This window comes from Passer domesticus, chromosome 12 (genome assembly GCF_036417665.1).
Source record: "Passer domesticus isolate bPasDom1 chromosome 12, bPasDom1.hap1, whole genome shotgun sequence".
In the NCBI taxonomy this organism is placed as follows: domain Eukaryota; kingdom Metazoa; phylum Chordata; class Aves; order Passeriformes; family Passeridae; genus Passer; species Passer domesticus.
Window position 1 is genome coordinate 13,502,098 of NC_087485.1, and position 15,712 is coordinate 13,517,809.

Sequence of the window (15,712 nt, forward strand, 5' to 3'; positions counted from 1 at the left end):
CCAACGGCCGCCGCCTCCGACAGCCAATCAGAGCGGGGCGCTGCCTGCCGGCGGCCAATCAGAGCGGGGCGCTGCCGCCGCGAGCCAATGAGGGCGCGGCGCTGGCGCCGGCAGTTGCCCGGGCGGTTTGAAGCCGAGCGGGCGGAATGGCGGAGCTGCGGCCGCCGGGACCGCAGGGGGACGGCCGGGACTCGCCCGCCGCCGGTGCTGCTGCTGCTGCCGCCGCCGCCGCCGCCGCCGCTGCCGGCCCCGGCCCACGGGAGCGCCCTGAGCAGGCCGAGGGTACGGGCTGCGTGTGCCTGCGGGCAGGGAGGGCGCGGGGAGCCGGGCGGGCAGGGCAGGCTGTGCCCCGCGCTCAGGCGGTGCCCGCGGGATGAGCTGCGTGGTGTGGACGGGAGGGGCGGCCAGGTCAGGCCGGGCTGCTCCGCCGGGGCTCGGATCCCCCGCGGGCCGTGCTCCGGGCAGGGAATCCCCGCTTGGCTGGACGACCCTGGCACCGGCCGGCCCGGGCTGGAAACGCTAGGGCTGGCTCTGGAAACCAGCTCTGAAACGTGGTGGAGTTGTTTTCCTGTTCATCGTGAAGATCTGGTGTGTTTCTCGGTGCCTACCACGGCGCTGAAATGGGCGGCCACTGTGTGTGGGTTTGAAACGCTTCACCGAGGGTGAGTTAAGGCGTGCTGTAGAAGGCAGGATCACGATGGACCTTGGGCTGAGCAGTTCTTTGGGAGCAGGAGCGGGTGGTTGATGTGACAGTTTGTGGGGTTTGCTTTACTCCCGCTCCTCTTCCCAGACCGGCAGCGGGAAGATGCCGAGAGCGACTGGAGTGCTGACTCGTGGAGTGACTATGGCAGTCGTGACAAACCGGGGACTACTTTGGGCAGGACTGTGCCAGACGGGAACGTGCTTTTCCCGGATATTTTTCACACCAATCATCTTTTGTTTTACGAGCGATTCAGCGCCTACCAGGATTACATCTTGGGTAAGTAACTTTTTCATATGAAAGTAAGATAGTGTTAGTTTCCTTGCAGTAACTTTAAACAATTTAGTTTAAGCAAAGTCAATTGTTAAGTTGTGAGATGCTTTTAATAATGGGGGCTGGAAAAGATACAGTGTCCTGCCTACTTATGCTGTAACCTCAGCTGCTCCAGCTGGTGGACCAGGAGGCAGTAATTTTGATGTCAGTAAATAAAATAAGAATGATGGAAAGGGAGAACTGTTTGTAAGGAGTGGATCCTATGCCCTATTTTAGCTTGTCTTCCTACTTTTTTTTTGGTATATTGTAAATCTGTTTAAGATAAGGCACAGGTTATGTGTTTAATACCATTGTATTGTCATTTATTTAATGCCATTCTGCTTTCGTGAGCATAATAGAGCAAAGTCCAACTTTTGAGGTGGTAGAGGAACATTTCAATCGTGTTGACTTTCGTTTTCCAGTGATCTGGAGGCGTTTCCCTCCATTCCTGGCATAAATGTGGTGTCTTCCATTTCTTGTAGCGGACTGCAAAGCCTCGGAGGTGAAGCGGTTCATGGCTGAGTACCTGGAGAAGGTGCTCGAGCCCTCGGGCTGGCAGGCCATCTGGCGCACCAACGTGTTTGAGGTCCTCGTTGGGGTGAGTGGGTCCCTGCTGCCCAGGCATTTGTCTCCACTTAACGCAATTTACCTCTCTGACACACTTTTCTAAGTCTTTCAATGCCCAGGTTGTACGTCTGTGTCGCAAACCTTGGATGTTCAAACTTGCAGTTCCATCACATGGTTGAGGAGGGAAAAACTTTGTGGCCCCTCAGCTCTTTTCTGCCCAATTAGTGACAAAATGGCTTTCACTGGCCCAGACTATCTCTTTGGATTGTTTGTATCCTGTGGGCACTTTGAAAAATGAGCCTTAAAGGAGTTCCAAAGGGCTCTGAAATATTGATTTGTTTGAGTCTGAGGACATTGCTTTTGCCATTTTTTAAAAACAGCAAGACAAAAAAAAAAGGGAGGGGTGGAAGCAACTTACTGGCCTTGTTATGAGTATTATGAGGGATTTGAATGAAGTTTTGGATGCAGAAAAGGCTCTGTAGCTGTGGGGTTGCGAGGAGCTTAACTTGGGTTCTCACTTCAGCTGATGAGACGGCCTTGGCTATGGTGCCATTGGTGCTGGTTTGTGCGGGGACAGTGGGGACCCAGCATGGCCCTGACTGAGGCACATCACGTTGCCCTCCCTCAGCTGGGTGTGCGGTTCTGAGGGCTTTCAGAGCTGTTTGTTCCCGCAGGTGGTTGATGTGGATTTCCCGGCCCTGAAGGCGGTGGTGCAGCTCAGCGAGCCGTTCCTGTGCGAGTCCCAGGACAGCAGCTTCACCCTGGAGTGCATGCAGGAGCTCCTGGAGCTGAAGGAACATCAGGTCCTGCTGCAGGAGCTCTGGGTTGTGTATGATGAGTCAGGAGAGTTTGACCAGACAGCACTAGCCATAGAGCATGTCAGGTAGGACAACTGCACCCTGCTGCTTCCCAGTGCCTTCTGTCCTGAATTCCTGGGCCATGCTGGCAGCTCCACAAGCCAAGCTTTCCAAAGTAAATCTGAGGACTGGTGCTCTGAGGAGACTGCTTTCCCTCTCTTTCACCCCAGAGTCCCTTGGACTGTATCACCTGTAGGCTAGTACACTGTTCTTTCTCTTCAATAACATTTTGGTGGATTTTTCTCTTTTTCCTGTCCCATTCTTCTTTGTGCATTTTGCCTCTTCCCCTAAATTAGCTTTTTATTCTTTAGGTGTCTCTTCACATATTCTGTTTTTTTATTCTTTATCATCTGTCTCTTTCACCTCCTTTTCTTTCAGGCACTGCATGCTGTTTGAAACCTTTCTACAAATAGGCTGTAGGACTGGACAAAAAAAGCTAAAATAATAGCAATGACCTACATTGTCAGAAAGAAAGCTTAGCTGAAGGGTGATTGGCCAAAACCAAACAACCAGAAAGCCTCTGAAGCTGAACAGTGTCAGTCTTGCTATTCAAAACCAGGTTTTGGCTGTTCGCTCCCTTTTGAGGAAGTAGAACGCAGGTTATTATGAATTTTGAGCTTAGACACACAAAATCAAACTCTTTATGCAGGTAAGCAGCAGGCAGGAAGGATGACTGTGGGTACTGAGCAGCCTCAGGGACAGCAATATCAATTTCTAGAGAGAGGTGAATTCTCCAATTGGTTACATTGTGTTTCCAGTGCTGTTGACTCTGCTCTCCTGGGTGATTTAACACTTTGCTTCCAAAGGTTCTTCTACCAGTGCATCTGGAGGACCTGGGACGAGGAGGAGGAGGATGAGTTTGATTACTTTGTGCGATGTGTTGAGCCCCGACTGAGACTGTGAGTGCAACACCTTTGCTGTTCTTAGGGCAGAGCCACTGGAGCTGTCGTGTGGGATGAGTGACTCACAATTAGGTGTACAAAGCCCCTGTTGACTTGTAAGCCAAAGCAAGTTTGTTCTAACAGCACTCACTGTCTGCTGGTCAAAATCTTGTAGGGAAAGAGATCACAACTGAGGCTGCCCCTTGATTTCTGAGCCTTGGTGTTCCATCAGATGGTGCCCCAAACCCAACAAGAGTCATCCTCACACTCATACAAGTTTAATCCTAATAGAAGCTGGCATGGGATGCTCTATTTTTTACCTCTGAGCATAAAATAAAAACCACAGGAGAGCAGTATGTGAACAAAAACTTGTAAATTGATTATTCTCCAGGAGGAGAAAGTGTGTGACTCTTTCTCAGTTATTTTAATAAAGGCTTAGATATTACCTTTCAAATTATTGCTGTTTTTTTATGGCTTGCTTATGCCTTTTTTTAGGGTGAGTTTCTTGTAGCAGACAATCTTTTAAGGTTGGTGGGCAGCTGTTTAGAAAGTAAAATGTTTGTGTCTTCAAATTTTTCTGGTTGTGCTGCTTCAAATAAAATGGAGCAGTGTTGATGTAGACTGCAGAGAACCTTGACTGCAGTAACTGATGCAGAACTCAGGTTCTCTCCAGTCTCATGTTTGGGCTTTGAGGACTGTGAATGTGCCATGTGCTGACCCCTTGCTCTGAACTGCAGGCACTATGACATCCTGGAGCACCGGGTGCCTTCTGGGCTGGTAGCTGATTACCAGAACTTGTTATCTCAATGTGAAGAGCTCTATGAGAAGTTTTTAAATGTGAGGAACAGCATATCGAGCAATGATTCGGACTCAGAAGCACAAAATGTTTCCATGGTGGAAGGACTAAAGTTGTATGACCAAGTGGAGCACTTAAAGCAAAGGCTAAAACTAATTGAGAATCCTCTGCTGAGGTAAGAGGGGGGTTTGTGCAGGGAGGAGGCTCCCAAGGGGAATCACAGAACTCAGAGGAGGTGGGGACTGGAGGAAGAGCTGTTGGCTCTGTTGCTTTTGTTGCAGGTATGTGTTTGGTTACCAAAAGTATGGCAGCCTCCAGGCTAAAGGACTGAGATCAACGGGTGTCAAGGTCATTCATGTTGTGCCCTGGACCATCACAGCAAATCTGCTCCAGCTGTTGACAAGAGACAAACTTTGCCCAGAATCTTGTGGAGCCTTAGAAATACAGGTGCAGTAGCAGGAATTGTCTGTCTGCTGATAGTTTTTCCTCTCAAGAAGCAATGTGGAAGGATAAATTAATTTACCATGTGCAAGATACTACATTTGCAAGATACTACACTGGTGGGATTGTTTTGTCAGTTAAAAAGAAATCATTGTAACTTAAACAATGAGTGGTAAAATTGTATGATTCAAATAATTTCTTCTAATTCATTTGTGCATTGAGTACTCTATATAAGCAGCTTCCTGGGTGCAGGAAATGAGATGAACCTGTAATAATTCTACAATGAAACACTGTAAGGCATGACACTTGAATTTAGTTTTGAAATGCCCATGTCTCTTGATGCTGCTGATAATGACATAGGGTTTGAAGGAGGAATCATGGTTTTCTTGCTTTGGTACTACATAGGAAAGAGATGTATTTTAGGAGCAGCCATGTTTAGTTTTGGTGAATTCAGACAAGACTTGGTACTTCAGCAGTTAAGAAGAGGCTGAATTCCTTAGACCCAAATAAAGTGGTTTGCTGTATTCTGATCATGTTTATGAATTGCAGATTGCCAGAATGGAGCCATGGGGAAGGTCCTGGAGTAATTTTTAGGCTATAAATCTGATTTTCTGATCTGGCAACTGAAAAAATGTTCTTATGCTTACCCTGGAATTTGCTGTGAAGCAATAAATGTGTAGTTTTTATTTACTATTTGTAATCCTTCAGCATTGAATCTCTCAGTAATGTTTGTAAAGGATATCAGCCTGCCCTCTTTATCAAGGAAAAATAGTGTCATATGGACACTATTTACCACTGTGGTATTTGAACTCTGTTTGGGGGTGACTAGTACCAGGAGCAAACACAGGAGTATTCAGACTAGCTCTGATCTACTTGCTGAATTATTTGGTTGTTGTTTTCTTTACCTTCTGTCATCTATTTCTTTGTGGCAAATTCATGGCAAATCACTTAGGCACAATTGAAGTGTTGGCCTGGAACCAAGGCCTTAGTGAAGTTTGCTTTGGGGTGCATGTGCTCTTATATGTGTGCCCCAGTTTTCTCCTGGGGTGAATGGGTGTGACACAAACATCAAAGTCATGTGTTAAGGCTCTTCTTTTCTGCAGAGGGCTATGATTCTTGAATTCAAAGTAGAAATTTTTTATTATTAGTGCCATTGAAAGAGTTTCTTTAAAGCAAATGCAGCAACATTTAATTGCAAGCAAGCTCTACAGGCATAAATGCATCCATTTTTACAGCATTCTTTGGGAGCTGATTGCATTTTTTTTGTCTTTTGCAGTTTCACCGTGATCCACTATCAGCTGTAAATGCCTGTTATGAAGGAGACAGAGTCATCATCTGTCCTGGCCATTATTTTGTGGATGGCATGTTCTCCATTGCTGATTCAATAGAGATAGAAGGTAGCAGGTTTGCTAGTCTAAAGGTCCTTAAACAAGTAAATGGAATGTCTTAAACTAGCTCTGTAAGGAGTGTAAGGATTTACTCTTTGCAGAGTTTACCAGGAGCTTTTTTCTTCAGTGTTCCTGTTTCTGCTGTAGAGCTGTGCCTAATGCAGGGTGGAGTGAGCTGTTTAATTAGCCACAGTGCAAATAAACTGCAGGTTTTGCTGATTAATATTTCAAATTCATAATTTCCTCCTATTTGTTTGCATAAATGGTGATTATATAGGTAATAGAGAGGGTTCAACAGAAACTTAAGGGACTTGATGGTTGTAATAGTGCAAACAGAGAAGTAATTCTGAGAGGCTTCTATTAACTTGGAAGTACTTAGAAATGTCCTTGCTCTTCTCTGAGTGTCTGAATGAGCCTCAGGGGCAGCCTCTGAGCCCCAGGAGTGCAGGGGAAGGAGCCAGGAGGTGCTGTTAGGATTTGCTGGTGGCACTTGGAGCATGTCAGTGATGGGGAGCAGGGGCTGCCAGTGGCTCTGGCACACACAGGCTCTGCAGTGACTGAAGCACGTGGGTGGAGGAGGGAACTTCTGATCAGCACTTTTTTTCTTCTGCAGAAAAATACACAACAGATGTGATTTTAGGATTTTTCTTGCAAAATATTTGTGTTTTAAACACTTTTGCTTTGCCTGGGATATGTTGTTGTCTCTCCCTCACCATTCTTGATTTCTCAGTGTATCTCTTTGCTTCAGGCAGACACACACTGTTGCAGTGCTATAGTCTGTTTATCACTGGGGCTTCTGCAGCTGTTCAGATACTTATTTAGTTGCATTTTTATCTTGTCAAAGCTTCTTAATGAGAAGAAGGCTGAGAGTTTAATTTCCTGCTGTTCTGGACTTTATTTTTCTTGCCCTTCTTGTTTTATGAGTAATTTTCTTTCTTGCCCATCTCCTGTGTGTGTTTGATTTATACAGACACACATTGTGATAACCAGTGCACCTGCAGGACAAGGGGCATTGATAAAGTGCTTTATTTATCTCAAGAAGGACATTGTTCTAAAATTGTGTGTGGTGCTATTTATTGCTTTTCTTGCTTTGAGGAAACTGAAATAGAAATGGTGCAGTAGCACACATTAAAGGATGAGTTGCTCTGTTTTAAGAAGCAAGGCATATAAATATGTATTTTTAGTCAAAGCCATGCTCTGAATAACAAGTGCTTGTCAGGTATTTAATCTTCTTATAGGGACTCCTGTTTTAGATAAGGTATTATACCAGTAGGAGCAGCCAGGAACATTTGAAGTAGCAGCATCAAGACAAACTCTGCTGGCACTAATCTGAGCAGCTGGCTGCTTTGGTGGCTTTTTTGGGATGGAGGGATGACTCATGAAAGATATGCCACTTTGCTTAGTAGAGCTTCTGTTTTATCCCAGCTACTGTGCAGTCAGTACTGAGGTTGAAAGTATGAAGATTGGTAAATCAGGGATAAAATAAAATCTTATAAAATAAAAAACAGGAACTAGATAAGGTTAAAGCAGTAGCAGCTGCAGGAAGTCATGATAAAGAGAACTTCCATGCCTGGCAAGGAGGTGTTGCAGAGGCACCTGAGAACTTCCCTTCTGCTTGTGCCATGGCTGTTGCAGCTGGCTGGGAGCTGCAGCATCAGCTGTGCTCAGTGGCAGAGGGTGACAGTGGCCTTTGGCTGCTCTGGAGCCCCCAGGCAGGGGCACAGCCCTGCTGGGGAGTGAGCAGCACTGGGCAGCAGGTGAGTCTTCATTCTAGGGCTGCTGCTTCAGAGGTGAAGTGTAAAGCAAGCTAAAGGCACTGTTAGAAAACTGCAGGCACTCTGCAGGACAATCATTGCTAAAAGCCCTGCTTTGGGTAATAACATCTTTCTGTAGTGGTGAGAAGTTAAACTTTTGCTGTCCTGTGGTGCTCTCTTTTTACATGCTGGAACTGCCCATTGCCACCTCCTCTCCAGGGGTGACCATAAGTCAGTAGCAGTGGGAACAGATTTCTAGGTAATATCATGTGTTGAAGTATCAATCACTTAACTTTGCATTAAATGGCCTGTCTTTAAAACTTTCTACCAACTCTTGTTCAAAGCTTTTTATTTTCATTTTGTTTTTAACCTTTCCACTTGCATGTGGCACTATTTATTTATTTATGTACTTGGTTAGAAGCTGGCATCCTGCTCGGGCACTTCTTATCTGTGTGTGCTTTCAGAAAATGATAGGACTCGTGCTGCTGTAATGGATGTGGCATTATTGCTTTCCTTATCATGATTCTTGTCAGTGACAAGCAATAAAAGCTTTACATGCTCATAAATTTTCCTGTAAGTGCTTAAATGCTGACAGCTATGGATGGTTTAGTAAATCAATGTTGGCATGTGCTTGTGAGAGCTGCTTTTTAAACTGAATTAATCTGGAAACCTGTGCAACACAGGAACACTGAATTTTCCCCCAAATTCCATGTAAATATGGAAGCTGAATGAAGCATGCTAACAATATCAAGCCCTTTGCACTTTTTTTTCCTCATGTTGTGGTGTGACTGCTTTTTCCCCTCTGTGTTCTGGGGAGTCTCTGCCTGAACTTCTGTCCTTTGAGAGCAGACTGGAGATGCCTGTGTATCCTCAATTCCTGCACCCCCCCTGCTCTGTTGGTAACTTTTGGGAGCAAGAACTTTGGTCTTGGCATATGTGAGCTCAGTTACCATCTGTTCAACTTTCCCAGATAACTTTGCATTTTGTTGTGTGCTATTCAAGTAAAGTAACTTTTGAGTTTAGTTTGGAGTCCCTGTACCTTGGCACAGAGGGGGTGTAAGGTGGAACCTGGCCAGTTGTTGAAAATCCTATTCAAGGCATTAAAACATCACCATTTAAACTTTTGTCATTGATTTAAATGTCTGTTGTGTACTGAGCACCTCATTGTCACCAGATATTCTCTGAGCTTGCATCTGTCACCTCTGCTCTTAGGCTATGGCCTGCCAGATGATGTCGTGATAGAAAAGCAAGGGAAAGGAGACAACTTCTTTGACTGTACAGGAGCCAATATAAAGATCTCCAATTTGAAGTTAGTGCAGCATGATGCCGTGGAGGGGATTTTAAGTAAGTGTAAAAGCATCTTGACCTTTTTGTAACTCTTTCATAATTAGTGTTAGAATTAAAGCCGAGACCCAGTGTTGCACTTTAACAAAATATTGTAAAGAGGAGTCCTACAGGTACACATGTCGAGTCTTCCCCCTCTTTTTTTAAATTTGCTTATAATGTGGAAATCACAATAACTTCTGTTTGTACTTTCAAGGTATTGTGGCTCTTATGTTTATTCTTCTACTGGGATAAGATCATTAACTTGATCTTGTTCTGCTGTTAAGGCAGCCTGACTCTGAGTGCAGCACAGCCTGTGTCAGGCTGCCTGGAAATGGAAACCATTCTTCTTTCCACAGAAGAGCCCCCATGGCAATATTCAGCTGTAGCTGACCCCAGCTGTGCTCCAGTGAGGAGCAGCACGTGCTGTAGGAGTGCTGTAGAACTTTGTTTCCAGCACCTTCAAACTTACACTCAGCTAAGTCTGAGTTGTAACCAAGGGGTTTACTGGCTGTGGCCTTGTCTTTGCAGAAGATGCTAACTAATATTTCTCCTCAATAAACATTTGGGTTCTAAACATGTTAAAATGTTTATCAACACTTGTATGCATGTATTTAATATCTTTTGAATCCAAAAGTCTCTTAGGAATGTAATGAAATGAATTATTGCTGTTATAAACAAAAAAGAAGTCAACCTATAAGACAAATCTCCAACCAGTGCTCCCTTGTAGCAGTCCCTGCTTAGACCAGAAAAGCAGCATGAGTGCAAATCACACATGAGCAAATCAGTGAATTGAACCTGAAGTGGACAAAATGAAAATATCACACTGCAAAGCTGCTGCAAGGCTGTCTGTAGGAGGGGTTTGTCTTTGCAGAACTGGTTCATCCAGCAGTAATTGTTTCTGTGTATGTAGATGTCCATCATGGGAAAACCACACTGGAGAATTGTGTGTTACAGTGTGAAACCACTGGAATAACAGTGAGGACATCAGCTGAGCTACTGATGAGAAACTCAGATCTCTATGGGGCAAAGGTACACACTCATTCTTAACTTGGGCTTATTTCCTAATTTAAAATAAAAGTTTATCTCTGGAAATAGTGCAGTCACTCACAGGGTGGCTTCTGTTGCCCTGGAGAGAACCTTTACAAATTCTTTTTGGACAGCTACATGTTACTGAATTAAGATTGGTCCCAGGGGTCTTGTAGCCTCTTATCAAATCCAGTGAAATGTCTCAGGCTGATTTGTGTGTGATGATAGCAAAGTGATGCAGTAACAGGGGACATCTCTGAAATAATCATTGCTGCATGGCTGGTTCATGTCCTGCAGTATTTTCTGGTCTCTGCCCATAGCTAGTTTTCTCATTTCTGTTTCTGCAAGTGAAATGCCCTTTTTGGACACCTTTGGTTCTTACAGAGGGATGATAAACACAAAAATGGACTCAGATACTCTTTGGGTATTTTGAAGAATGATGGAATTTTGGTATTGAGGGATGACTAAGGCACAAGCAAGTAAGGCAAGGCTGTTCAGCTACTCTTCAGCAGGCCTTCATGGACTGGTGCCCCATGCTGTGGGGCCTCAGCCTTGAGTACTGCTGCTTGAGATGGGTATCAGAGCTGTGAAGCTGGAGGGGCAACACGGTTTTGCATTGTGCAAATTGGTAGGTGGACACAAAGATGTGCCGTGGAGTGGTCAGGTTCAATGGTAAATGTGCCTAAACTACTTGTGAACTGCTGCCAACTGTATCTTGTAGGGTAAAAATGTGCCTAAACTACTTGTGAACTGATACCAGCTTTTTCTTGTAGGGGGCTGGTGTGGAGATCTACCCAGGAAGTGCGTGCACCCTGCTGCACAATGGGATCCACCACTGCAAGGAGGGAATTCTGGTCAAGGTCAGTCCCAGCCACAAGGTACTGGTTTGCCAACAGCTAATCACTGCTACAATTGGTGCCAGCAGGTTTGGGTTGGCCCAGAGCCCTGCTGTGCTGGAACTCTCACCTGTCACACATGATGCTTGCCTTGCACTTGCCTTGATCCTTGCTGGATGAACCAGTTCTGTAAAGACAAACCCCTCCTACAGACAGACAGCTTTGCAGCAGCTTTGCAGTATGATATTTCCATTTTTATTCATTCCAGCAATTACCTGCTTTTATTTCTTATCTGCCAGAAGGAGAAAATTCCTTTCTTAATGTCTCCTGTGTTGGTAAATAATCCTGCTCTAGCTAATACAGAGAACTGATTCTACCTAAAACTAGAAGATTTTTCTGTCCCTGAAGCTGGACATGACATGTTAGATTTCTCTTTTGTTCTGTAGAACTTCCTAGATGAAGATTATGAGGTTCCCAGGATAACCATGGTTAATAATATGATCCACAATAACGAAGGATATGGTGTGGTCCTGGTTAGACCAGCAATGCCCTCTGAAATGAAGGATGCTTCAGCACAGGGAACAAAAGGTACTTTGCTTTGCTTAGAAGAAACTCCTGAAACTACTAAGTCAGTCTGGTATACCCAGGTTTTTGGATTGCATACTTCATAATTGTAAAATTTGTGCCTGTCATGAAGTACCAAAGAGTGGGATGAGTTGACAATGTTATGATTGAAGGAAATTAATTCCAGGATTTTTTAATGATGTGGCTGCTTTGCATGACTGTTGATGACATTCTGTTTCCTGCCTTAGGGTGCACACAACCTACCCAGGCAGGTGATGAGACAGCCTGTGCAGAGGGCTCCAGGCAAGAACAACCTGGATGTGTAACTGATGAGTTGGAGCTTTATAAGCGAGCTGAGACTTCTGAACAAACTGAAAACAACTCTGAAATTGCAAATGTACTTGGGGCTACTTCTGCAAAGAAGAAACAGATACAGAGGAAAAGACTGAGTGAACTGGGATTTACAGAAGCTGATGACAACTTAATGTCACAGGAAATGTTTGTTTCTGTTGATGGCAATCAGTTCAAGTGGAATGGGAAAGGAAGTTTTGGTATCTTTTTTTTCTGACTGTCTTGATGCCTGCTGCCATTGCAGCAGGATTTGTACAGTTATTAGTTAGGTCACGTGCCAAGAATTGTGCAATGGTGTTATGCTTTTATTACCCAAGTGTAATCCCTATTAAAGGACTGCGGCTGAAACTCACTTGATTCTTCTGTCCATCTTCTCCACACCTTAAATCTCCTGGGTGAGCTGCCTTTGTGATGTACACATAGTACTTCTTTCCCTTGCATTTCATTTTAAGCCTGGCTGAGCTCTAGACAATGTTTTGTCTCTGTTTTTAAAATTAGCTTTATCACTAAAGGGCAGAATGTGTCAGGTTCGAGGGCCCCCTGTGGCTCATCTGGTCCTGCCTCCCTGCTCCAGCAGGGCCAGCACAGAGCTCATGGCCCAGGATTGTGTCCAGGATTGCTGTGAAATGTCCCCAGTGAGGGAGACCCCACACCCTCTGTGGGCAGCCTGTTCAGTGCTCGGGCACTGCACAGGAAAGTTCTCCTCATGTTCAGGTGGAGCTTCCTGGGCATCAGCTCCTGCCTGTGCCTCTTGTTCCACTGCTGAGAGCTGGTCCGTGCTCTGCCACCTCCCTTTGGGCACTGACACAGGGATGGGATGTCTTCTCTAGGCTGAGCAGGCCCGATTCCCTCAGCCTGTCCTCACCAGAGATGCTCCTGTCCCCTCACCATCTGTGTCACCCTCGGCTGGCCCTGCTCCATGACAGGAGGTGTGAAAGCCTTTGTCTGCATCTCACCTCTTTCCTGGTCTTTGAAGTCATTCCCTTCTGCTCCCTGATTTGTGGAAACAAACTGTAAACCACAACTGCCTCGAGTATCCCCTGTTCAGACATGTCTGCCTTTGTTCCATTTCCATTCCTGGGGCAGGTTTCATAGATTATCATATTTTTCTTTTTGGCATTGTATGATGTAGTAGTAGATTGCTTTTCAATTGTGAAGCTTTGCATTTTCTTTTGGACATGAAAATATAAGTTCTTAATTGTCTCATGGCAGATAGATGCTTGATGATTTTAATTAGAATAATTAAATTCAGAGAGAGCAGCTGAATTAGCCAGATTTAAGTTGCTATTTCAGTGTATCCATTTATGCATGGACACTTCATTATGGTTAGGGTTATTCTGCCTTTTTGGCTATGTGTACCAGGCTAACCCTTGCTCTTTGCTGAATAATGAAGCGATACAATAAATTAATCTCTTGGACTTTTCAAATTGCAATTTCTTTCAAAGCAATGAAGAAATTGCCAAAACCCCCACACAGATGAGTATTGGTTTTGTTTTTTCCATTAGGTATATGAGGTGCTTGTATTTTTACTCCTAATGAAAAATCAATTTCTACTGTTTGAGGATGATACTCTGCAGTTTTCAACTTAAGCATCATCTGTGTTTATGTTCCTTCCCTGACTGAGAGTAATTTCAACAAGCCAATAATTATTTTGGTAGTGCTGTTTTAGAATTTTCTTTGACTCTATTCCTATATAAGTGGGAAAACTTATTTGAGACATTTCTAATGTTATGGGGAAATTACAGTAAAGGCACAGAGAGCATCCTCACTGATAAATGTATACTGTAGCACATAAAAAGCTGTGCTAGGAACATTGATGAGACAAATTAATATGTATAAGACCTCTCTATTATGGTGAAATCCACCATTTCTATTCCTAGCCTAATTCCAGGACCAGCTAATGTGAAAAGCAGTTTCCAAATCCACCTTGAATTGTGGTTCATGTGACCTTTGGATACTTAGAATATAATTCCATTATGGGTTGGAGAGCTATTTTAGCTTGAACTGTATCTTACAGGATCATACTTCCTTACTTTTGCTACTGCAGTAATGCTGTTTCTACAAAACTTTGTATAAAATTGTTAGTTCTGTTTTCCTCTCTGCTCTTTATCAGAAGCAGCAGTCTGGCCTTACCACGTTGCTTTTTGAAGATGTGATTGCAGTAGAATTAACTACCTGAAATGTTTAAGAACATAGGTCTTGGGCAACACCAGTAAAATGTTTTAGAAGCTACATTAGAATGAATGATGGTTTCGTTTCTACAACAACTCTACAAATAATGGAGAAAAACTCATCCAGTAACGTAAAGAAGAAAAGATCATTAATAGTAAGCTTCTAACCTGGAAAGTGTGTTAGTAAGTGAGGAAAAAAAGAACAGTGGAATAAAGCCTTAGAAACCAGTTATGCCACCAAATAAATGTTCAGACATAAAATAGCAGGGTGAACTTTCTTGAAGACAAAATGTTTTAAAGGGAGCTTATCTGACTGCGTTAAGAGAGTTTGATTTAAATTTATACTAAATCCATTATTGTAATGTTAGATTATGTAGAGAGTTAAAAATAAACCTTAGCCTGCTATGAATAATTCTCTATTCTAAATACCGAAATGCTTCAGCCAAAAGTAGGAAGGAATGAACACAGAACAACTGACATGTCTTACCAGAATGCTGTACGTGCTTTTACTTTGTGCTACTTATGCCTTTCTTTTGGAAGACCTTATTTTCAAATGAGTTAACAAGGGGTGTAGAATTAACACAGACTGGCATCATAACTTCTCTTGCTTCAGTGTTTTCAAATCCAAAAGAAAATAGTGTTTTGGAGTGTATTGATGACATCCTGGGTGCTCTCATTAGATGTGCTGCTTTGTAACATGAAGTGATTAAAATGTTATAAATGCTGATTTCAGGTGTAGGGAAATAGCTATAACTTTACTATTTTGTGGCTTCTTAGACTATAGCAGAGAGGTCTAGAGCTTTTGAGTATCGTCCATTTAACAAGAAATTCAACATTTTTAAAGGGGAAACAAAGTATGCACAGGGGGCACAGGGGGCTTCAACTTTCATATTATCTCCCCAGACAAACAGGCATTGCTGACTGACTATTAGGCATTCTGAGGACATTCCTAAGGTTTCATTCCAGACTGCAGATGTCCCTCGAAAAGGACTTTTATTTTCTCTAAACTCTTTGATTGTATAAAAATAGTTGTAATTTTGGAAAATATTTACTCAGTAGGAGAAACAACACCTAGATGTTTTACAAGTGAATTTAGTGCTGTCTGATATGCTTGACTGACAGCCCTTGGGACAGAATGCTCCATTTGGTGTCCCAGACACTCTAGAGTAACAATGTGCCAGAACTGTTAAAAATTCAGAGTGAAAATTCAGTCTCTTTCTGTGTTCGTGGTGGTGCCATGTATTCCATCTGTCCTGCTAATGCAGGCAGTAAAGCACTCATCTCTCCTGTGATACAGTGACTTTATAAAGGCAGAGATCTGTCTGCATGTAAAATATGATTACCTAAACAATTCATATAGTCCAGGTCTAAGATTTCTGCGAAGCACTTACTGCAGCTGGTTACTATAGAAACAGGCAAAGGAGGCTGGTTTAAATTTGTTACTTCACTCTGTGTGGCTTTCTATTTTCTTGTGTTTTGTTTCAGATGGGAAACATGCCAGTGTAATGTCTCTACACAAACAGTTTAAAGCTGGTGTAAGCCAGTCCCATGGGGAGTGCAGCATTTTCCTTGTGTAAATCACTCGTTTGTGGGAGTGCTCTGCCCCAGTGCTCAGCTTCCTCAGTCATTTTTGTGTGTAAGACCATATTGGCAGAGGCACTGGTACTGTTTGTGCTCCCTCCCTCCTGGAACACATCTATTAGTTGGGTTTTTTTTAAAAAAAACCTTCAAACTGCACTAAA

At 43.6% G+C, this 15,712-nt stretch overlaps 1 protein-coding gene across 1 annotated transcript; it reads left to right on the forward strand.

Annotated features, from left to right (window-relative positions):
• The first annotated feature begins 131 nt into the window (after window positions 1-131).
• SHCBP1 (SHC binding and spindle associated 1) lies at window positions 132-12,151 on the forward strand. Its single transcript, XM_064386654.1, has 13 exons — window positions 132-282; window positions 791-979; window positions 1,495-1,610; window positions 2,254-2,462; window positions 3,243-3,335; window positions 4,055-4,288; window positions 4,395-4,560; window positions 5,831-5,951; window positions 8,909-9,040; window positions 9,933-10,051; window positions 10,822-10,908; window positions 11,331-11,472; window positions 11,697-12,151. The coding sequence occupies exons 1-13, from the start codon at window positions 147-149 to the stop codon at window positions 12,014-12,016; spliced, it is 2,064 nt and encodes a 687-aa protein (XP_064242724.1). The 5' UTR covers window positions 132-146; the 3' UTR covers window positions 12,017-12,151.
• The last annotated feature ends 3,561 nt before the right edge of the window (window positions 12,152-15,712 follow it).

Bases quoted from the DNA above. Each gene is read 5' to 3' on its own strand.
- SHCBP1 (XM_064386654.1), top strand. From the start codon at position 147: ATGGCGGAGCTGCGGCCGCCGGGACCGCAGGGGGACGGCCGGGACTCG. The intron at 1,611-2,253 runs GTGAGTGGGTCC...TTGTTCCCGCAG, and splicing joins TGTTTGAGGTCCTCGTTGGG to GTGGTTGATGTGGATTTCCC. The intron at 10,909-11,330 runs GTCAGTCCCAGC...TTTGTTCTGTAG, and splicing joins AGGAGGGAATTCTGGTCAAG to AACTTCCTAGATGAAGATTA.